At 43.9% G+C, this 20268-nt stretch overlaps 1 protein-coding gene across 1 annotated transcript in view; it reads left to right on the top strand.

The window, feature by feature from the left end:
* The window catches only part of LOC147031292 (POU domain, class 2, transcription factor 1-like), a 244250-nt gene that overhangs the window by 76109 nt on the left and 147873 nt on the right, over positions 1 to 20268 (top strand). Inside the window, exons 5-6 of the mRNA XM_085871924.1 lie at positions 666 to 770; positions 16817 to 16975. Coding sequence (XP_085728050.1) covers positions 666 to 770; positions 16817 to 16975 — 264 coding nt within the window. The remainder of the gene's footprint in view (positions 1 to 665; positions 771 to 16816; positions 16976 to 20268) is intronic.

A 20268-nucleotide genomic window follows, 5' to 3' on the forward strand; every position in this document is an offset into this window, starting at 1 on the left:
TACAAACACTTGCTTCTTTTACTCGGACCTTCAGCACTCCAAAGTATTTCGTAGTGTCCAACTTTTCATTTTGCGAAACAAAGTTCTCTGTTGAAGATGGAAGTCATTGGTTTTTGTCCACCGACAAAGTAAGGCACTTTCCAGCTGTTTTTTTGGGGTTTTTTTTGCTGGATCTAGTTTTAAAATAAAATATCGGCATTGCAGAATGACGTATACCATTTGGGAAAAAGAAAAATAAAAAAGATTGATTTATTTTACCTTTTTCAATTCAAAATGCCATTCATAAACTGTCAATGTGGCAAAGTTCCGGATGGAACTTTTTTTTTGTTCAACTGAAAGTTTACTTTTGTTTTAAATGTCAAAAAAAAAAAAAATTGCTTGCAATTATCAAACAGATCTTTGAATCACGGGACCATGAAAATGTGAATTTCTCACTTTTCTGCTGAACATGTGCTGCATGCGCGCACTCATCGTGTATGATCCACTGATTGGACTCACTCGAGCTCGCTAATGAGACTGCACAATGTAACTCGCTGAGTTCGGTGAAAATACCTATTTTTCATTCATTCATCACCAACTTGCACAAGTATGGGAAACCCTGGATGAAGTGGTGCTTGCTGTTTACTCAGGTGTGTGTGTGTTTGTGTGTGTTTGTGTTTGAACAGCTGAAGACGGAGGAACTCGGGGATAAGGCATCTCCTGCACAGGCCTTGCTGCCTTCTAGTTTGCCTCAGGCCCAGTTAATGCTGGCAGGAAACCAGATAACAGGGGTAAGTAGAAAATTGCCAACAACAACTTGATGCAGAATGTTCTACAAACTTCTGACATGTATTTTTTTTTAACAACTTGAGAATGGTTACATGTAGGAACTTGAAGCTTGAAGTTAAATGAACAGTACTGCAGAAGGAATATGAAAATTTAACCTGACTCTGTGGTGTAATGGTGAGAGTGTCTGCTTTGAGTCTGGGAAATCAGCGGTTGGAACGCTGGACAAGTCAAACTCATACTTTTAAAATGGTACATGCTGTGCTTCCTTGCTTGACGGCTCTGCATTTACAAAGGACAGCGCATGGACATACAACTATTGTGCAGGCTTGATTGGCCGAATCTTCTTCTCTCATGTCGCTACTCTTTTCCCAGGCATTTCAATGCACAGGAATTGAGAACCTTCAAATTGTTTGATCTGCAGGCACGACAATGCACAGGAATTGAGAACGTTCAAATTGTCTGGTCCGCAAGCACGACAATGCACAGGAATTGAGAACCTTCAAATTGTCTGGTCCGCAAGCATGACAATGCACAGGAATTGAGAACCTTCAAATTGTTTGATCTGCAGGCACGACAATGCACAGGAATTGAGAACCTTCAAATTGTCTGGTCCGCAAGCACTACAATACACAGGAATTGAGAACCTTCAAATTGTCTGGTCCGCAGGCACGACAATGCACAGGAATTGAGAACCTTCAAATTGTCTGGTCCGCAGGCACGACAATGCACAGGAATTGAGAACCTTCAAATTGTCTGGTCCGCAAGCACTACAATACACAGGAATTGAGAACCTTCAAATTGTCTGGTCCGCAGGCACGACTATGCACAGGAATTGAGAACCTTCAAATTGTCTGGTCCGCATGCACGACAATACACAGGAATTGAGAACCTTCAAATTGTCTGGTCCGCAAGCATGACAGTGCACAGGAATTGAGAACGTTCAAATTGTCTGGTCTGCAAGCACTACAATACACAGGAATTGAGAACCTTCAAATTGTCTGGTCCGCAAGCACTACAATACACAGGAATTGAGAACCTTCAAATTGTCTGGTCCGCAGGCACGACTATGCACAGGAATTGAGAACCTTCAAATCGTCTGGTCCGCAGGCACGACAATGCACAGGAATTGAGAACCTTCAAATCGTCTGGTCCGCAGGCACGACAATGCACAGGAATTGAGAACGTTCAAATTGTCTGGTCTGCAAGCACTACAATACACAGGAATTGAGAACGTTCAAATTGTCTGGTCCGCAAGCACTACAATACACAGGAATTGAGAACCTTCAAATTGTCTGGTCTGCAAGCACTACAATACACAGGAATTGAGAACCTTCAAATTGTCTGGTCCGCAAGCACTACAATACACAGGAATTGAGAACGTTCAAATTGTCTGGTCCGCAAGCACTACAATACACAGGAATTGAGAACCTTCAAATTGTCTGGTCTGCAAGCACTACAATACACAGGAATTGAGAACGTTCAAATTGTCTGGTCCGCAAGCACTACAATACACAGGAATTGAGAACCTTCAAATTGTCTGGTCCGCAAGCACGACAATGCACAGGAATTGAGAACCTTCAAATTGTCTGGTCCGCAAGCACGACAATGCACAGGAATTGAGAACGTTCAAATTGTCTGGTCCGTAAGCACGACAATGCACAGGAATTGAGAACCTTCAAATTGTCTGGTCCGCAGGCACGACAATGCACAGGAATTGAGAACCTTCAAATTGTCTGGTCCGCAAGCACGACAATACACAGGAATTGAGAACGTTCAAATTGTCTGGTCCGCAGGCACGACAATGCACAGGAATTGAGAACCTTCAAATTGTCTGGTCCGCAGGCACGACAATGCACAGGAATTGAGAACGTTCAAATTGTCTGGACCGCAAGGCTCTGATAAGAGAAGGCATTCCAGGAGATGCTCCATTGTTTGAGGAGCCTCTCCACAGTCGCAATCGATAGGGCCATTTTGATTATTTTTGCTGTGAGGGTTACCAACCAGTGACTGCTCAGCATGGAGGAAAACTATTCCTGGATTTGATTGTCTTGGGTACCGGCTCGTGTTTAAAGAGTTGGTAGCAAGAGACACGTTCCTGCTGGGTTGTTTCTATTCGTGAGGAGACTGCTTTTCTGATCGAAGGTGGAGCAATACCACATTGCAAATGGAAGGTCTGTTCCTAATTACAATTGGACAACTTCCTCAAGATGTTGTTTTTCTAGCTCTGACCTTTTGCCTTTCTCTTAAAGGCATGATATTTTTAGCTGAGGGTATAGTCTCGGCCGTAACTCCAAGGTATATTGTGGCCTGGGCTTGTGAGTTAGCATTCTTCCATCCCAGCAGATATTCAGCTTTCGCTTTGCATCCCTGTTCTTCAGATGAAAGGCACTGATTTGCATCTTTTTGGGTTAGCCCACACGTGTTTGGCGTAATAGTTGGTTAAGCCAGCGAGTGCATCGCTGAGAGACTGCTCTGTTTTCTCAAATGATTGATCCTCGATTGCAAAGCAGAGATAATCAGCATAGAGAAAACTCTTAGAGTTTGGGTGTATGGATTGATCATTTGTGTCAATATTAAATAGGGAGCAAGAACGCTGCCTTAAAATAGTCCATTCTTCTATGTACACCTTCTGTTGCGGTTACCCCCGAGGTCCACAAAGAAACATCTACTAACCAGCATGTTTTGAATCGTATCTGTCAGTCTTGCATCTTTTGTTTTCTGGAATAACTTCCGTGCGGGAACCTTATGATTGACTGTGTCATCTGTCACAGTCGGGTCAACAAAGGCACCACCAATTATCAGCCCTTTCTTGTAGTCCCCGTCAATTAATTGGGTGAGATTCAGGATCTGGCTTGTGCACAACTTTTTAGGTCTCAAACTTGCTTGTTTTGGGATGAGATGCTGATCTATAAAGGGGGGAATACTTTTTAGAATACATCTCTCAAATAATTTGTACGTATGATAGAGCAGGGAGATCGGCCGGTAGCTCTTGGTGTTGGTGAGATCTTTTCTAAGCATCAGGACGGCCACTAATTTTGCATGTCTCAACAGTTTTGGGATCTTATTGGTTGTCAATCAGCTGTTGAACATGTTGTTTTTTTAACCACTGGAGAGCGACTGGTCCAAAGTGCTTGACTTGTTCACAGAGAATATTGTCTCATCCAGCAGCTTTATTTTGAATCATCACTTTTATTTGATGCTGAGTAGCAGTTCCCTCATGATGAAAGGACTGCTGAAGTTAGAGCCCTCCTGGTCATCATTATCAGACCTTGGATATTTAATTTTACGAGGGTGATGGCCTGGGTTTCCTCGGCTGTTCAGGAGAAACTGGTGAGCAGCTTGGTCTGCTTTGATCTCGTACCGGGGTTGTGCTGTCGTGAAGTTGTTTCACAGCTTCTTTATGGTCTTTCAGGTTTTTCTGCTGCTATGGGTCATATTTGAACAATTGATCACCTCTTGCGACTTATTTCGCCACTTCGCTGATATGGCATTGATCAGTCTCTCTCCAGATTCCAAGGTATCATTCCCAAACTGATTAGTCTGGAAGCAGTTGATGTAGATCTTGTGGATTTCTTGTGACAGTCCCAGGATGTTATTAGTCTGGCAGCCTCTCGGGAGGTCCTTTTTCATCTTCTCCACAAAAACATTCTCATTATTGTGGGAAGCTCTAATTGCAGTGTCCAGGTCTGCTGAAAATTTCTACCAGTTCACCTTTTTCAGGTTGAAGTGTCGACAGAAAGGAACAGCATGAGGAGCAACCACTGTGTGGACTTTCATTCCAGTAGGTCAATGTGTTGGGGGGTTGGAACCATTTTCCAGCATTGGTTAACAATGCGGTTTGAAGCAAACACCAGGTCTGGGTTGTAACCGCATCTCCATCTGCTGAGCTGTTGAAGGAACTTGGTACCTTTGCATCATGGATGAGGGACAGCTGTCTTGCATCTGAACAACTTTCAACTAATTCCCCTTCACTGTTTGTCTGTTAGTATCTCGAAAGTATGTGACGACAGTTGAAGTCGTGTATCACCACATGAACAGAATTATCAGTTAAAACCGTCTGGGAAGGAAAACTCCTCCTTAGGTGGCTTGTAGACTGCTTACAGAGATCCCTGTAAGCTGGATGTTGAGAACTTCAGTATTACAAGGGGGGGGTGACACCAGAGAGGAGACAGTACAATACAGAAAGACCACCGACCTGCCTGCGGTGAGAGAGTGAGAGGCCCAAAGACTCAGCCGCATCGCGGGAGATGCCAATGATCCGAAATGCCTTGGTTTCCACAGCGTGAAGCCGAGAAAGGTGGGAGGCAGCAGCACCAGCCCAGAGGGGAGAGCAGTACTCCATCAGGCTGCAGACGAAAGCGTTGTATGTGGTCAGGAGCTCAGGTGGGCCGAGGAAGGACTTTGCACGACGGAGTTCGGCGACTGGCTTTGGAGGCCAGGTTGGAAATGTGGCTTTCCCAGGAAAGATCATGGCAGATAGTGAGACCCAGAAGTTTGAAAGAAAGGACTTCTTCCAGAGGATTGTTGAGAAAGTAGATGGGGGCGGGGGGTTCCAAATGGTCCTTTCGGAGAGACATCGTGGAGATTTGTCCAGATTGAAAGACGTGTTCCACGTGTTGGACCAGTTTGTGATTTTACCCAGATCTGCAGTGAGCGAAGAAGCCGCTGCTTGCCGGTCTTGATATGTTGTCATCTTCTTGATTACTGTGTTATTTGGACCAAAATCACTGGGTACTGAAAGCTCAACTGGAAATGCCTTATTTTTCCTTTTTGTATCCGAGTACTACGTCTGGTCACAGTGCTTTGTTTTCTATTTTCACGCTCAACGGGATCATCAGGTCGTATGTGATCATTATGTCCTTGTTTTCAATGATTGCTCTTGGTTCATGTTTCCATGAGTTTTGTGGAGCTGGGATATTGAAATTTCTACCGATGTGCCAGTGGATTACTCCATATACCTTGTTGTGTCCTTGTGTGTCCAGCTGTTCTGACATGAGTTTTTTTTTTACAGACCGATCGGAGGTTGCTCTTGCTTTCTGTTTTTACCTTGCAGAACATGCACTTGGCCGATCGGCTGAGTCCCGCCATGTTTTTTTAAATGCCATTCGTGCAGTGTCCTTGGTCTTGGGCATTTATTATGATTCATTCTCCATCCCAATTTAGTTGACCTCTTCTTAGCCATTCCAGTGATCCTTCTTTGTCTATCCCCAATGTGTCTTTCCAAATTTTTTATTTGTTTATTTATTTATTTCCTTGCTCTTTGTCTTCCTCCCAGTTGCCACTCTGTATGTGTTGGTATTTCGTCTTGTATTTTTCTTTTGTCTCTTTTTTGCAATCATTGGGGCTAGAGTTGTTGCTGTTTTGGTTTGGTGTGTGACATCTTCTATCCACATCTATTTTTGGAACTTTTTTGAAACGTGAGGGGAGGGATACCTTTTCTGGTTTGTTGTGTTCATACTTGTGTACAAATTGTATTGGGTAGTCTGTTGAACTTTTCACGTACTCTGCTAATCCTACAGTCGTCGCTCTGTGCACTTGATTGAGTTCCTTCAGGCCACCATCTCCTTCTTTCCTCGGCGGGTACATTATCGGGATGCATTGATTTTTATGGAACATTTTGTGGATGGTGAGGAGTTTCCTTGTTTTGTTATCTTGTTTTTTTGATTTCTACTTTTGGCTATTCAGCAGCTGTATTGGAACGCTGGTACTGCTCGTTAGTTTCAATTGTTGGGGCTGTATTTGTTATTGTGTGTGTTTTATATATTTACAGCAGCTGCTTCCTTATATTAACATGAAATTATAGGAACTCAACACCTCTTGGTCTCATGGATGGATATTTCTCTTATTTTCTGCATTTCCATGAGTCCAATTTGCATTCAGAAACAATCAATTGTGGTTAACCATTTTGAAAATTTTTTGCCATTTTTGATACCTGTACTGTTCAAGTAGCCTGACAAAAGCAAATAAATTTGAGTTGTCAAGTTTTGCAATTATTTCTCCAAAAAATTGGTGAAGATCCCGAACCGGGTACGAAAATTTATGGAATCTTCACCATTAAGAGATGGAGCCAAAAACTATTTGTCGCATGATACTTTATTTCAAAAAGTTGTGGACGTATTCAGATGAAACTTGGTCGATGAGTCGGATAGGTGACAAGAACAAGCTGATTAGATCTTGGTTCAGGTCCGGATGCAGATCCAGCTTATCAGTGGGATACACAATGGAAACTGTTCAGTCTGGTGAAGGTAAGTGCTCCACCAAGTGCCATTTGAGTTGCACTCACCAGAGGAGAGGATATTGTATTTGGGTTTGTTTTGTATTGTATTTGTATTGTATTTTTCTACAACCGCTTGTTGGATTGACACAAAATTTTCACCACAGGAGCGACTACTTGTGTATAATGTTTTCATGAAAATTATGATGTCATAGGTCATGTAGTGTGGCATCTATGTTGGAAAAAAGGAAAAACTTTGGACCCCTGTATCTCTGAAACTGCACCAAGGAAAAAGTATTGAAACTTGTCACATGGCAAGTACTCCTTTTCGAGAATGACGGTGATTTTTTTTGTATGATGTCATAGGTGCCTTCGTTATGACATAATAATTGCATACTTAGAACACTACATCTGATCAGTATGAAAATTTAAAGTCATTTTTGGATAAATTGGTCGACAGAAAAAAAAAATTGATGTCATCGGTCATGTGGTTTGGCAGCCATGTCTTTTTTGAAGAAGAAAAAAAAACCTTCAAAAATCTCTGAAATGGCTGAACAGATCAAGGAGAAACTTGACATCTATGACCACCTCTCCATGAAGAACAAAACGTTCATGCATATGATGTCATGGGTCACATGGCTTGGCAGCTATATTGGATTTACCCAAAAACCTTTAAAAATCTTCCCCTCCAGAATGGCTGGACAGATGGAGGGGAAACTTCTCATACATGTTCCTCAATCCTTGGGAATACCAGTGTGTTCACAAATATTTGAGAGGTCATGTTGTCTGGCAACTATATTGGATTGAACGGAAAGCTTTAAAAACATTATTTCTCTTGAACTGCTTCATCAATCAATGTGAAACTTCATAATGATGATCTACTAGTGATGGGGAACACATTTTTTTAAATTTCAACCTGATCGGATACATGGTCTGGCTGCCAGAATTTTTTTTTTTTGGAATCTGGGTTCTTTTTTGATTTTTATTCCCGCGCTTTCGAAGAAAAGCGGGAATATTGTGATCGTCTCCGCCGTCCGTCCGTCCGTCCATACGTCCGTCTGTCTTACCCTGTAACTCCTCCTGCACCGTTTGAAATAGGAACTTGAAACTTTGGGACATAGTACATATATGTATGGGGAAGTGCACAACACTTTCGGATTTTTGATATGACCCTGAGGGGTCGGGCCAGAGGGGTTGGGGTCATGGGGGTCGATTTAAAAAAAAAATTGTCTTATGGCTTTTTAAATCAAACTTATTCATGAGTTATACATTTAACAACATATCTTTTTAAACACATGATGATCAGAGGGTGCTTGTGGGGTTGGGGGTGCTTAGCGGATAGGTGGTCAAAATAGCTCCTCCTACACCGTTTGAGATAGGAACTTGAAACTTTGGGACATAGTCGATATATGTATGGGGAAGTGTACAACACTGTCGGATTTTTGATATGACCCCTCGGGGCCGGGCCAGAGGGGGTGGGGTCTTGGGGGCTGATTTTTTTTAAGTGAATTTACCATTGTACATGGTAAATTCTTTAATAAAGAACTTACTTATGTGGCCCCCATGAGTGACAAACAGTCACAGGTTTTACTGTATTTATCTTGTCTTATGTCTTATGGCTTTTTAAATCAAACTTATTCATGAGTTATACATTTAACAACATCTTTTTAAACACATGATGATCAGAGGGTGCTTGTGGGGTTGGGGGTGCTTAGCGGATAGGTGGTCAAAATAGCTCCTCCTACACCGTTTGAGATAGGAACTTGAAACTTTGGGACATAGTCGATATATGTATGGGGAAGTGTACAACACTGTCGGATTTTTGATATGACCCCTCGGGGCCGGGCCAGAGGGGGTGGGGTCTTGGGGGCTGATTTTTTTTAAGTGTATTTACCATTGTACATGGTAAATTCTTTAATAAAGAACTTACTTATGTGGCCCCCATGAGTGACAAACAATCACAGGTTTTACTGTATTTATCTAATTGATTATGAATAATTATAATTAATATTATACACAGTTCATTCCTATGATTAATTTGATGCACATTTTTATATTGCTGGACAGTGTTAAATTAATGTTTCATGAAATGTTGACATGCTTGCAATGACTTCTGATTTAGTAAATATAGTAAGTCTTTGGTCAGAAAGCACATCAAACAGAGAAAAGAATAGTCAATCCATTTTGCAAGATAAAATTTCACCTCGCGTTAATGGGACAAAGCAATGCGCGCGGGAATATGCGATGGTGTGCCATCGACAACGTAGTTCGAGTTTAGTTTTCATGTTATTTTGACCAAAGTCATTGGTGACTGACACTTTAATTCACAATGCCGTTATTTTTCAAAATATTATTTCTGAACACTACATCTCGTTGCAATGCCTTGTTTTCAATGTTCAGGTTTGATAGAATTGTCTGGTCGTAAGTGAGTGTTATGTAATCCTTTTCGATTTTATTTTATTTTAATTTACAAGGTTGCTTCTGTTCCGGCACGTGCTACTATACCTGACCTTCCATGGCTTTTCAGGAACTAGGATGTTGATGATTTTGAATATACAGCATTTTAATGCATTACTCTGCACATAGTGTATGCCTGGTGTTGGCTTAATGGTTATGGTGGTGGGCTTGGGATCCCAGGGTCCTAAGTTGAAATCTCGCTTTGCTGTTTAATTAATACCAGGTGGGGTTGACTCAGCCTGTCATCCTTCCGAGGTCGGCAAAATGAGTACCAGCTTGCTGGGATGATTGAGCCATTCAAGTATCTTGCGTCGGAGTGGCAACCCATCCAGGATTGTGCCCAATAGCCCAGGAGACTGCTTTGGCAGCACCAATGCTCTGTGCAGAGTATGATCCCAATGGATCTGCACACACTTTTCTGTCTTTTTGCATGCAGTTGTTCTGAAATCAGTGCTTTACATCCTGAGAAAAGATGGTGGTATGTACTTTGTTTTAACTTTGTAGAATTGGAACATGCCCACTTGACTTGGTTCTGCCATTTTATTAAAGCTGTTCATGTACTGTTCTCGATCTTGGACATTTATTCTGATTTGTTCTTCATTCCAGTGAAGCTAACCTCTTCACAGCCATTGAACCTTTTTTAGATCATTCTGGTATCGCTATTTTCCCCCCTGCTCTTTTATCGTTCTTCCAATTGTTGTATTTGTTGGAATTTTGTACTTGTTCTTTGTGTTCTTTGAAATTGTTCATGCTCTATTCCCTTTTATTTCACTTCCAGGTGTTACATTTTCAAATAGTACTTGTTTGTGGAAAAATATTTTTGCAAGGATAGCTGTTGAAGCTTGCTTTAATTGTGCTTATGTACAAATTGTAGTTGAGGTGTTAAGGTTTTCATATAAGCAGCCAATACCACATTTGTTTTTCAATGCATCTCATTCAACCCATGAAGCAGTTGTCTTCCTCGTTTGTTAGCAGATATCGTATTGGGATACATTGGATTTTCTACAATATTTTGGATAGTCAGCAGTTTCCTTGTTTTGGTATTGTGGTGGAAAACTCAAAACCTTCCTCAAGTTACTCCAGTACGTCCAGTCGCAATACAGGTTTAATCATTCATTTAATTCATGTGCATGGAGAAAGACAATCAATGCAACGTGATTGCTTTCTGGCTTGATATTCCCAACAGAGTTTCTTATATGGGGAAGAGAAATGGGAGGGTATGTACTCACATGCAAGCGAGTTGACCAATCACATTCTGATAAGAGACAAACAGAACATTTTCAAGATATGGTCATGACTTTGTTTCAAATGCAATTTCCTCTTGTATGTCCTTGAGCATTTCCAAGCTTGATCAGATATTTGCAATGCTTCACTGCCCTCCCCCTTCATAACTATTGCATATTGTATACTTCATTTCAACATAACTATGCACTGTGTTCATGTGATTCATAAAGGTTTACTACACAGCAAATTTGTTATTCAGTATTCATTAATTAGAATTAAGCATTCCTGCATCTCACTGGCACCTGAACAAAGGCAGCTTTATTTAAATTAACTTGCCAACCAAGTAGAATATAGAAAAGATTATATTGTTACACAGTTAACTAGCACACTATATCTATCCATTATATAACAACCATCAGTATGCGATTATCCATTATCAAGTGTATTTTAAAGTATCAGAGCAGCAAACGTAATAGAGAGGTACACATTTCATTTAACTAAGCACGGACTAATAATCAGATCTTTCACCAGCCCCAGATGTGCTTGGGCCAGCATGGAGATTATACTTCGTTATTATTATTATTATCTGGTTTGAAAGTCATCTGATTTAAAATGTTTGCTTTGAGTGGTACGTTGGTGGTATTGAGCATTTACGAGTGGATTCAGGAGAGCATTTCCTCAACAATGAGAAAGGCAAACAATATATCGATCAATGATCCCAAGTTTAAAAAAAAAAAAAAAAAAAAAATGTTACGGTTATATGGAACTAACAAGACCACAGTATATTTGAACAAAGATTCTGTTCTACTCATTTGTGGTTTGTCATTTACAAGCAAACGTTGAAACAAAGAAACTCACAAGCCATGGGCAGTCCACTCTGCAAACGTAATGAATTCTGACTTTCTTATTGTCAAAGAACTAATAAGCATGTTTTATGCTGCAAGCCTTTTAAACCTTTATCTCAACTCTGCCAGTGGCTTTACCCATGATGTTTTCTGGCGAAGTATTCCTTATATGGTGACAAAGTGACTTTAGCCAATGCTTTACAACAGATTTTATACCTCCATATTATTTAAAAACATTTGAAAGCATATAAAAAGAAATGAGTTTGTAATTTGTGGACAAAGAATGTTTATCCAAATATGAAAAAAACTTGTTTCGGCATGATCAATACAGAAACACCGATACTTCGCGATAGTCATGTGATCCACAGAGCTTTCTATCACCTTATACGTCCATAAATTGTTGGTTTAGCATATTAAAATTATTCACCTTTCACAAGATGGGATTAATTGTTTTACTCCCACAGTATCTCATTTGTTGATTCCTACTTCTGGCTAATGCATTATGAAAAATGACTTGGGGGAGGGGGGGTGGTTAATGAGGGATTCATTATTCATCAGATATCTATTAATGAATGTCAGCATTTGAGTGTTTGTAACCCCAATTAGCATCGACCAGACTTGGATGTCTAAGCAGCTCATCATCACCCAAGACCCTCACTTCTGTCTCTTCTCCCTCTTTTCCTTCTGTATTTTACTCTCAAATCACCTCCATTGTCCTTTCACACCATACAACTACACTTCAACAGAGTGCATCCACGTGAGCTAGCTGCTGACCCCCCCCCCCCCACACATGCTCTGATGAGATGACGCATCTATGTGTACTACTTCAGCACTGCGAGAGTGCATGCTTGACACATGCAGCACAGAGGGAGAGATTGCTCCATGAGGAGGAGTTGTGGGTGGGGGGCGAGCAATAGAATGCAAGGATGCTCGCATCTGCCAGAGATGTGCCAGAGGTGCAGCAGAGAGGAGCTAGAGGTGCAGCAGTGAAGAGCCAGAGGCGCCAGTGAAAAGTTCCACACCACAAAAAATTGTTTTCTTCGCAAGAATTTTCTTCAAATATGAAAAGTTTTCTTGAAACAAGAAAACCATGATATAATTTATCTTGCAGCTAAAAAAAACTTTTTGTCATGGTTTTATTGTTTCAAGAAATATTATTTCAGGAAAATATTTACTTTCTCAGAAAATTATCTTTGGCAGTGCAGACAAGACGTGCTGGAGGAAACTTATGAAACCGGTGGAGAAGGGTTTGCAAGATGAGAAGGGAATGAAGGACAAGCTTTCTCAAAGCTTCATTGACATCTCTACCAACCTGTGAGGCTAGCCTTCGTCGAGCCTCCAGATGCTTCACAACAGGAAACACCACACACACACCCACACCACACAATTCTGTCACCTCTTCCATTCATCCTGTGTCCCTTCCCAAGGGGGGGGGGGGGTGGTGCACTGATCAGGTTTCTCCATCTCGTTTTTTATTCATGTTCCATTACTGTGCTCCATTCCCATTATTTATTAAACCTCTAATTTCTAAAGTATATTTCTGTGCACTTTGTGACAATGGATCACCCTCCAGCATAATCAGATTCACCCATAAAACCACCGTGCGGCTAAGTTAATTAAACACCGCCACACCACACCGCAAACAAGTTGTCCCTCCCTTTGGCATCTTGGGAGTTCATCTCTCGCAGCCTTGCATCACCCGTTAGTGAGACTGAGTGAATTGCAGTGTTATACCTCAGTTTCAGTGCCTTCAGGAAGTGTTCATATCCTGTGACTTTCACATTTTGTTGTGTTACAGCGCGATGGAGGTATGCGCTCGACCGAGTGCCCTTCTAGTTTCTCTTACCTGGTTCACTTATTTGCTGTGGTGTTATTTTCCACTTGGCTTCATTTGCCTGTTTTGTGCACTACGTTACTTTATTGTTTCTATCGGTGTCTGGAGACTTAAGATGTGACTGGGGTCATCTTTTTCTCACCCTCCAATTTTGAAGATCTTTTGTTGATCCTCAAAACGTTTTCCTTTTCCATGTATTCCCCAAGCCTCATGTGTGGAATAGGCTAAGCAATGGAAGACCATCTTCTGTGCAATTCAACCTTGCATTTTACTACCAATTCTAAGTAATCAGGAGTTTTGTTTGCATGACCTTTTAATTTCAACTTCATTGTGTGCAGTAGGTGCAGCATTTTACCGCTGTTTGCTTCTTTGCAAAACATTGTAAAGTTGAGTTCTTTTTACTTCCTCAAGAAGTTGCGGTCATTCTTTTTTGGAAATATTCCACTGCTCTGTGGGCCATACAAACTTGGGTCTCATTATTTTATTGGTGTGTGCTCCCTCTTTCACTTTTTTTTTAAATTCGGAGTTCAGAAGTGCAATATCCATTGAAGGAGTGGTGATCCACTTGAAGAAGTTCAATCACTCAAACATTTAGGCCTCACTATCAGCCATGATCTTTCTTGGGCAAGCTACACTTATAATTTGGCCTCCAAAACCAGTCACCAACTGGCCAACCTCCATCATGCAAAGTCATTTCTGGGCACACCTGAACTCTTATCCACCTACAGTATCTTCATCCACAGCTTGAAAGAGGACTGCTCTCCCCTCTGGGTTGGCGCTGCTGCCTCATGCCTTGCTCAGCTTGATGCCGTGGAAACCAAGGCTTTCAAGATCATTGAAATCTCTCGCGATGAAGCTGAGTCTATGGGCTGATCACGTCGCCATCAGCGACAGGTCTGTGGTCTCTGTCTTCTTCTGCCTCATTTCTGGTCTTGCATCCTCTGTCCTCTCCGTGATTTCCCCCCCCCGCCCCCCAGGTATCTGCAGGATGTATGCGGTCCACCAGCAACCCCCTCCTCGTGAAACTGTCTAAATCCAGATCTACTGCTCACCTTCACTCTTTCATTCCTCTTTTTCCTGCATGTGGAACAACTTTCCACACTCTCTTCAATGTCATTCTTCCATCCAGGACTTCAAGACATCTGTTCACCCCCATCCAAAATCATGATCTTTTCTCCACCCATTAAACCACCCCCCCTCCCATACACCCATCCCAAAATGATGCTGATGTATCCATCTTGTCCACCCCTTGCATTCTCCCCATCACCTCGTCGTTACTTGCATTCCATGTTTGTCCGTCTCCGTCTACTTTCTCCCTCCGTCCTGCTGTTGGCATTAGCAATTTCTCCCGTTGTTCCCTTTGTTATGCTGTGTCTTGATCTGTTCTTTGTTCCAGCTCTTCCACAAGTCTTGACCATGTATTGAAAAAAAACTCCCAGAATTTGGATTATGGAACAACGGTCAAAGGTGTTTTGGATAGACGAGTCAGAGGTGTGAACAGCTTGCAATGAGGGCAGTAATTTGGAATCTACATCTGTTGCCAGCAGTGAACAATGGCTGTAGTTTTGTGACTTTTGATAAAATTAAATTCCCTCCAATTTATCTTGTTTGAATCATTGTATTTTTTGCCAATCCATCAAGAGGTAAAAGCGAACTCAACCTGTTGCTTTCCAAGTTAAGTTGTTCATGGTATAACACAACAGGTAAAACCTTGTCAAAGAACCCAGCCAAAGTGAAAAAAGATAAGTTAGCCACAATGCTTATTTTTGTTATCCCAAGTTTCTGGCACATGCTGAGCTGCTTCGAGTTCTGTGTCCTTTTATTACCTCCACCACCTAAGGGAGACTGAGGTTATGTTTTCACCTCTGTTTGTCTGTTTATCTTTGTCTGTCTGTCTGTCTTCTTTGTGAGTAGGATATCTCAAAAAAGTTCTGCATGAATTTGGACGAAACTTGGTGGATAGGTTGGGTGTGTGTCAAAGACGAACTGATTAGATTTTGTGAAGACACAGATCCGGATACTAAAATTATTATTATTTTTTATTTTTTTGAGTGATTCTTCACCATTGAGAGGTAGTACCAGAAACAATATACAAGTTGATGAGATTTTGGTTAAGGTCCGGGATCATACAGATATCAGTGGGATACAAAACGTAAACTGTTCACTGTTCAGCCTGCCGGAGGGATGCGCTCTGCTGAGTGCCATTCTAGTTTTGGTTTGTTCAATTGGAAATCCATTGGTTTAATCAATTCATCTTTTCTGTTGTTTAAAAATAGAAAAATTGATCAAAGCACGAGTCAATTATGGAATCCTTTTCAGGAAGTCAATTTCACCTGTTGCAACTTTCCCTTGGTTTTATTTTTGCAGCTGTTCACTAAAATTATTGGAAGGTTGATAAAGCTGAATTGAGTACACTTTTTTTATTTGCTCTCTAAATATCTCCGAATTGGATTTCCCACTTTCAAAAATAATTCCCCTTTCATGGATGATTTTTAGTTGGAAGGGGATTTGTATTGTTCTTGAATAGTACGTAATTTCACCTTTCATTTGGAACTGATAGTTTTATATGTTTTGTATTCTTCATTGGCAGTATATATGTAACCTGTTTGGTTAGTTGCTACACTTGTAATAACCTAGTTTTGTGTGAGTTTATTTTTTTTCCACGAATTAAGGCTCGTAAGTGACACAACACAAGGCGGCTGTTAGGCGAGACAAACACAGCCACTGAGCTTGGGGGATGTGCCGTCACTTCTTGAGGTACTCTGGGTATCAGCAACGTCACAACAATGGCACGGCTTTTCTCATGCACTCAGCCGGGCATTTCCGAAGGAGGAATTTCGTCCTCCGTGGATGCCAACCCATGGGTATTGTCCATGCTCTATCCTTTAAAATGCTGAAAGTCAAGCAAGGAAGCAGCACGTACCATTTTTTAAGTTTTTGTATGACTCGGCTGGGGTTTGAACCGCCGACCTCCCTGACTTGGAGCGGATACTCTAACCATTACACCACCGAATCTGGCAGTTCCACCTCAATGTTGAATGTGTCATGGCAGAGTAAAATTGCTGTTTCTTCCATCACCATCTCTTTCGACTTAATTTGTGTGAGTGCGGTTTAAATGTGCTTCTTGAGGTTTTGAATAGTGGCTCGCCTGTCAAATCACAACTTACTGGCTAAATTTATTAAATATATTTTTCCAAAGTAAATTAATGTGAGAGGATTATACACAGTGAAGGAATTTGACCCAAGGGGTCATCTGAGAGTCACGAAACAGCAACATAAGCATACGAACAGGCTTAACTGTCGTAAAATCACCAAATGAGGGATTCCTCTGTGTGGCACAGTGGCCTGAAATGGAAATACAATTACGAAAACAATTCCGCACATGTGTCTGATTGTGATGTGGTAAATGTTGTTTATCTGAGAGACATGAATTTGATTCGGATTACGAGTGAGTTCCTAACTTTTCTTCCCTAGCTTGCTCTACTGCAGCAGGCGCAGGCACAATTGTTGGCTGCCGCTGTGCAGCAGTCCGCTTGCCAAGTACCAATCACGTCGCCCACTACTGTTAGTACGGCTACGAGCTCCGCCAATCCACTCACGTCTCTACCTCTCACACAACCCATTCAGCTGCAGGTAAAGAACTGTTCACAGGTCCTCTTCTACAAATATGAATTCTTCTTCTGTGAGGTCATTGTGATTTTCCATGGCACTTATTCAAACGAAATTGCTTCTCCTGGGAGTTTTATTTGTTTTTCTGGTTGCAATAGGTGGTGCTAATTCTTCATATTGTGAAACGTGGCCAAATATTTTTAAATATGGTAGTAATATTGTTGTGGGGCCGGGTGTCGGTGGCGAGCACGACCGCTAGGGGGAGCAGTAGAGTCGGCTACACCGGAATTTAGGTCGTGACCCTCGGATAAGTCCGGAAGGCATGGGTCCCTTACAGGACCATGAATCGCCAATAATTTGACCGCGTTGGGTAGGGTTACTTGCCAAACTTCAATATAACTAAGTACCCACGCGGACAAAGCTACCAGGGAATTCACACCCTCATCAGTCCTCAAGCGGGACGAGCCGTTAATATGCTCGCACCGTGTGTAACCCGAGCGGATGGTCACCGACGCCTGTCGGTCCAAATGCACAATTTACTGCCTTGCTATTTCTCAACACGCACCGTGCTAAGCCAATGAAAGAAATGACAGGAAACGAGCTGGGACATTCAACAATAGGGAAATTTATTTATAATAATAATCGGGGAGGGAAGCACACAAAGAGCAGAGTTATCCGTATAAGAAATGTAATGTACAATGAGCAAAAGAAAGCACTTGCACAATTCTACTTGAAGACGGGCCCACACACAGACACACACCCCCCAAAAGAAATGATGGCCGCGGCCTTTATTGATACCCCAGCTCGGAGGTAAGGATACTAGCTTGGACCTTCCCACCTTGTGTGGCCCTTGACGATCCAGCTCGGCGGGACTCGAACCCACAACACGATGCCGCTCCAAGCACCAGATACCACGCTCTCCAACCGGCCACGCACCAATCAACCAAGACCAAGGAGAAGATCAGAGACGACAATGACCCAGGACGACGAACCAGCCAGCACCAAGACCCGCGACCCCCAAGACGACCAACCTCCACAGCCTGGCGTTCCTTTATATCTTTCTTGGCCGGGGTGAGAAAATTTCCATCTGAGGCGGTCTCCACCTTCATTGGCCAGGGTGTCGTGGGAAAGTCGCCCTCTGTGGCCATCTCAACCCTCATTGGCCGGGGTGTCGTGGGAAAGTCGCCCTCTGTGCGTGATCTCCACCCTCATTGCCCAGGGTGTCGTGGGAAAGTCGCCCTCTGTGCGTGATCTCCACCCTCATTGGCCGGGGTGTCGTGGGAAAGTCGCCCTCTGTGCGTGATCTCCACCCTCATTGGCTGGGGTGTCGTGGGAAAGTCGCCCTCTGTGTGTGATCTCCACCCTCATTGGCCGGGGTGTCATGGGAAAGTCGTCCTCTGTGGCATCTCAACCCTCATTGGCTGGGGTGTCGTGGGAAAGTCGCCCGCTGTGCGTGATCTCCACCCTCATTGGCCGGGGTGTCGTGGGAAAGTTACCCTCTGTGCGTGATCTCCACCCTCATTTGCCACGGTGTCATGGGAAAGTCACCCTCTGTGCGTGATCTCCACCCTCATTGGCGGGGGTGTCTTGTAAAAGTTGCCCTCTGTGGGATCTCCACCCTCATTGGCCGGGGTGTCGTGAGAAAGTCGCCCTTTGTGGGATCTCCACCCTCATTGCCCGGGGTGTCATGGGAAAGTCGCCCTCTGTGCGTGATCTCCACCCTCATTGGCCGGGGTGTCGTGTGAAAGTCGCCCTCTGTGCATGATCTCCACCCTCATTGGCCGGGGTGTCGTGTGAAAGTTGCCCTCTGTGGGATCTCCACCCTCATTGGCCGGGGTGTCGTGTGAAAGTCGCCCTCTGTGCGTGATCTCCACCCTCATTGGCCGGGGTGTCGTGTGAAAGTTGCCCTCTGTGGGATCTCCACCCTCATTGGCCGGGGTGTCGTGTGAAAGTCGCCCTCTGTGCGTGATCTCCACCCTCATTGGCCGGGGTGTCGTGTGAAAGTTGCCCTCTGTGGGATCTCCACCCTCATTGGCCGGGGTGTCGTGGGAAAGTTGCCCTCTGTGGGATCTCCACCCTCATTGGCCAGGGTGTTGTGGGAATGTCGCCCTCTGTGCATGATCTCCACCCTCATTGGTCGGGGTGTCGTGTGAAAGTTGCCCTCTGTGGGATCTCCACCCTCATTGGCCGAGGTGTCGTGGGAAAGTCGCCCTCTGTGGCATCTCCACCCTCATTGGCCGGGGTGTCGTGGGAAAGTCGCCCTCTGTGGGATCTCCACCCTCATTGGCCGGGGTGTCGTGGGAAAGTCGCCCTCTGTGGGATCTCCACCCTCATTGGCTGGGGTGTCGTGGGAAAGTCGCCCTCTGTGGGATCTCCACCCTCATTGGCCGGGGTGTTGTGGGAAAGTCGCCCTCTGTGCATGATCTCCACCCTCATTGGCCGGGGTGTCGTGTGAAAGTTGCCCTCTGTGGGATCTCCACCCTCATTGGCCGGGGTGTCGTGTGAAAGTTGCCCTCTGTGGGATCTCCACCCTCATTGGCCAGAGTGTTGTGGGAAAGTCGCCCTCTGTGCGTGATCTCCACCCTCATTGGCCGGGGTGCCGTGTGAAAGTTGCCCTCTGTGGGATCTCCACCCTCATTGGCCGGGGTGTCGTGGGAAAGTCGCCCTCTGTGGGATCTCCACCCTCATTGGCCGGGGTGTCGTTGGAAAGTCGCCCTCTGTGGGATCTCCACCCTCATTGGCCAGGGTGTTGTGGGAAAGTCGCCCTCTGTGCATGATCTCCACCCTCATTGGCCGGGGTGTCGTGTGAAAGTTGCCCTCTGTGGGATCTCCACCCTCATTGGCCGGGGTGTCGTGGGAAAGTTGCCCTCTGTGGGATCTCCACCCTCATTGGCCAGGGTGTTGTGGGAATGCCGCCCTCTGTGCATGATCTCCACCCTCATTGGCCGGGGTGTCGTGGGAAAGTCGCCCTCTGTGCGTGATCTCCACCCTCATTGGCCGGGGTGTCGTGTGAAAGTTGCCCTCTGTGGGATCTCCACCCTCATTGGCCGGGGTGTCGTGGGAAAGTTGCCCTCTGTGGGATCTCCACCCTCATTGGCCGGGGTGTCGTGGGAAAGTTGCCCTCTGTGCGTGATCTCCACCCTCATTGGCCGGGGTGTCGTGGGAAAGTCGCCCTCTGTGCGAGATTGGACAAGGGGTGGAGTCAGAGCTGAGGCGATGAAAATCTCCGCCCACGCACGTGGTCGAACGCTCGTGGGCAATGGCGGCGTTGTTCGAAATGAACTGAAGGAGATTTGTTGTAAAAGAAACTCCGCAGC

The sequence above is a fragment of the Eptatretus burgeri genome, chromosome 2 (assembly GCF_056783735.1).
Source record: "Eptatretus burgeri isolate ZD-2024b chromosome 2, Ebu_testis_v1, whole genome shotgun sequence".
In the NCBI taxonomy this organism is placed as follows: Eukaryota; Metazoa; Chordata; class Myxini; order Myxiniformes; family Myxinidae; genus Eptatretus; species Eptatretus burgeri.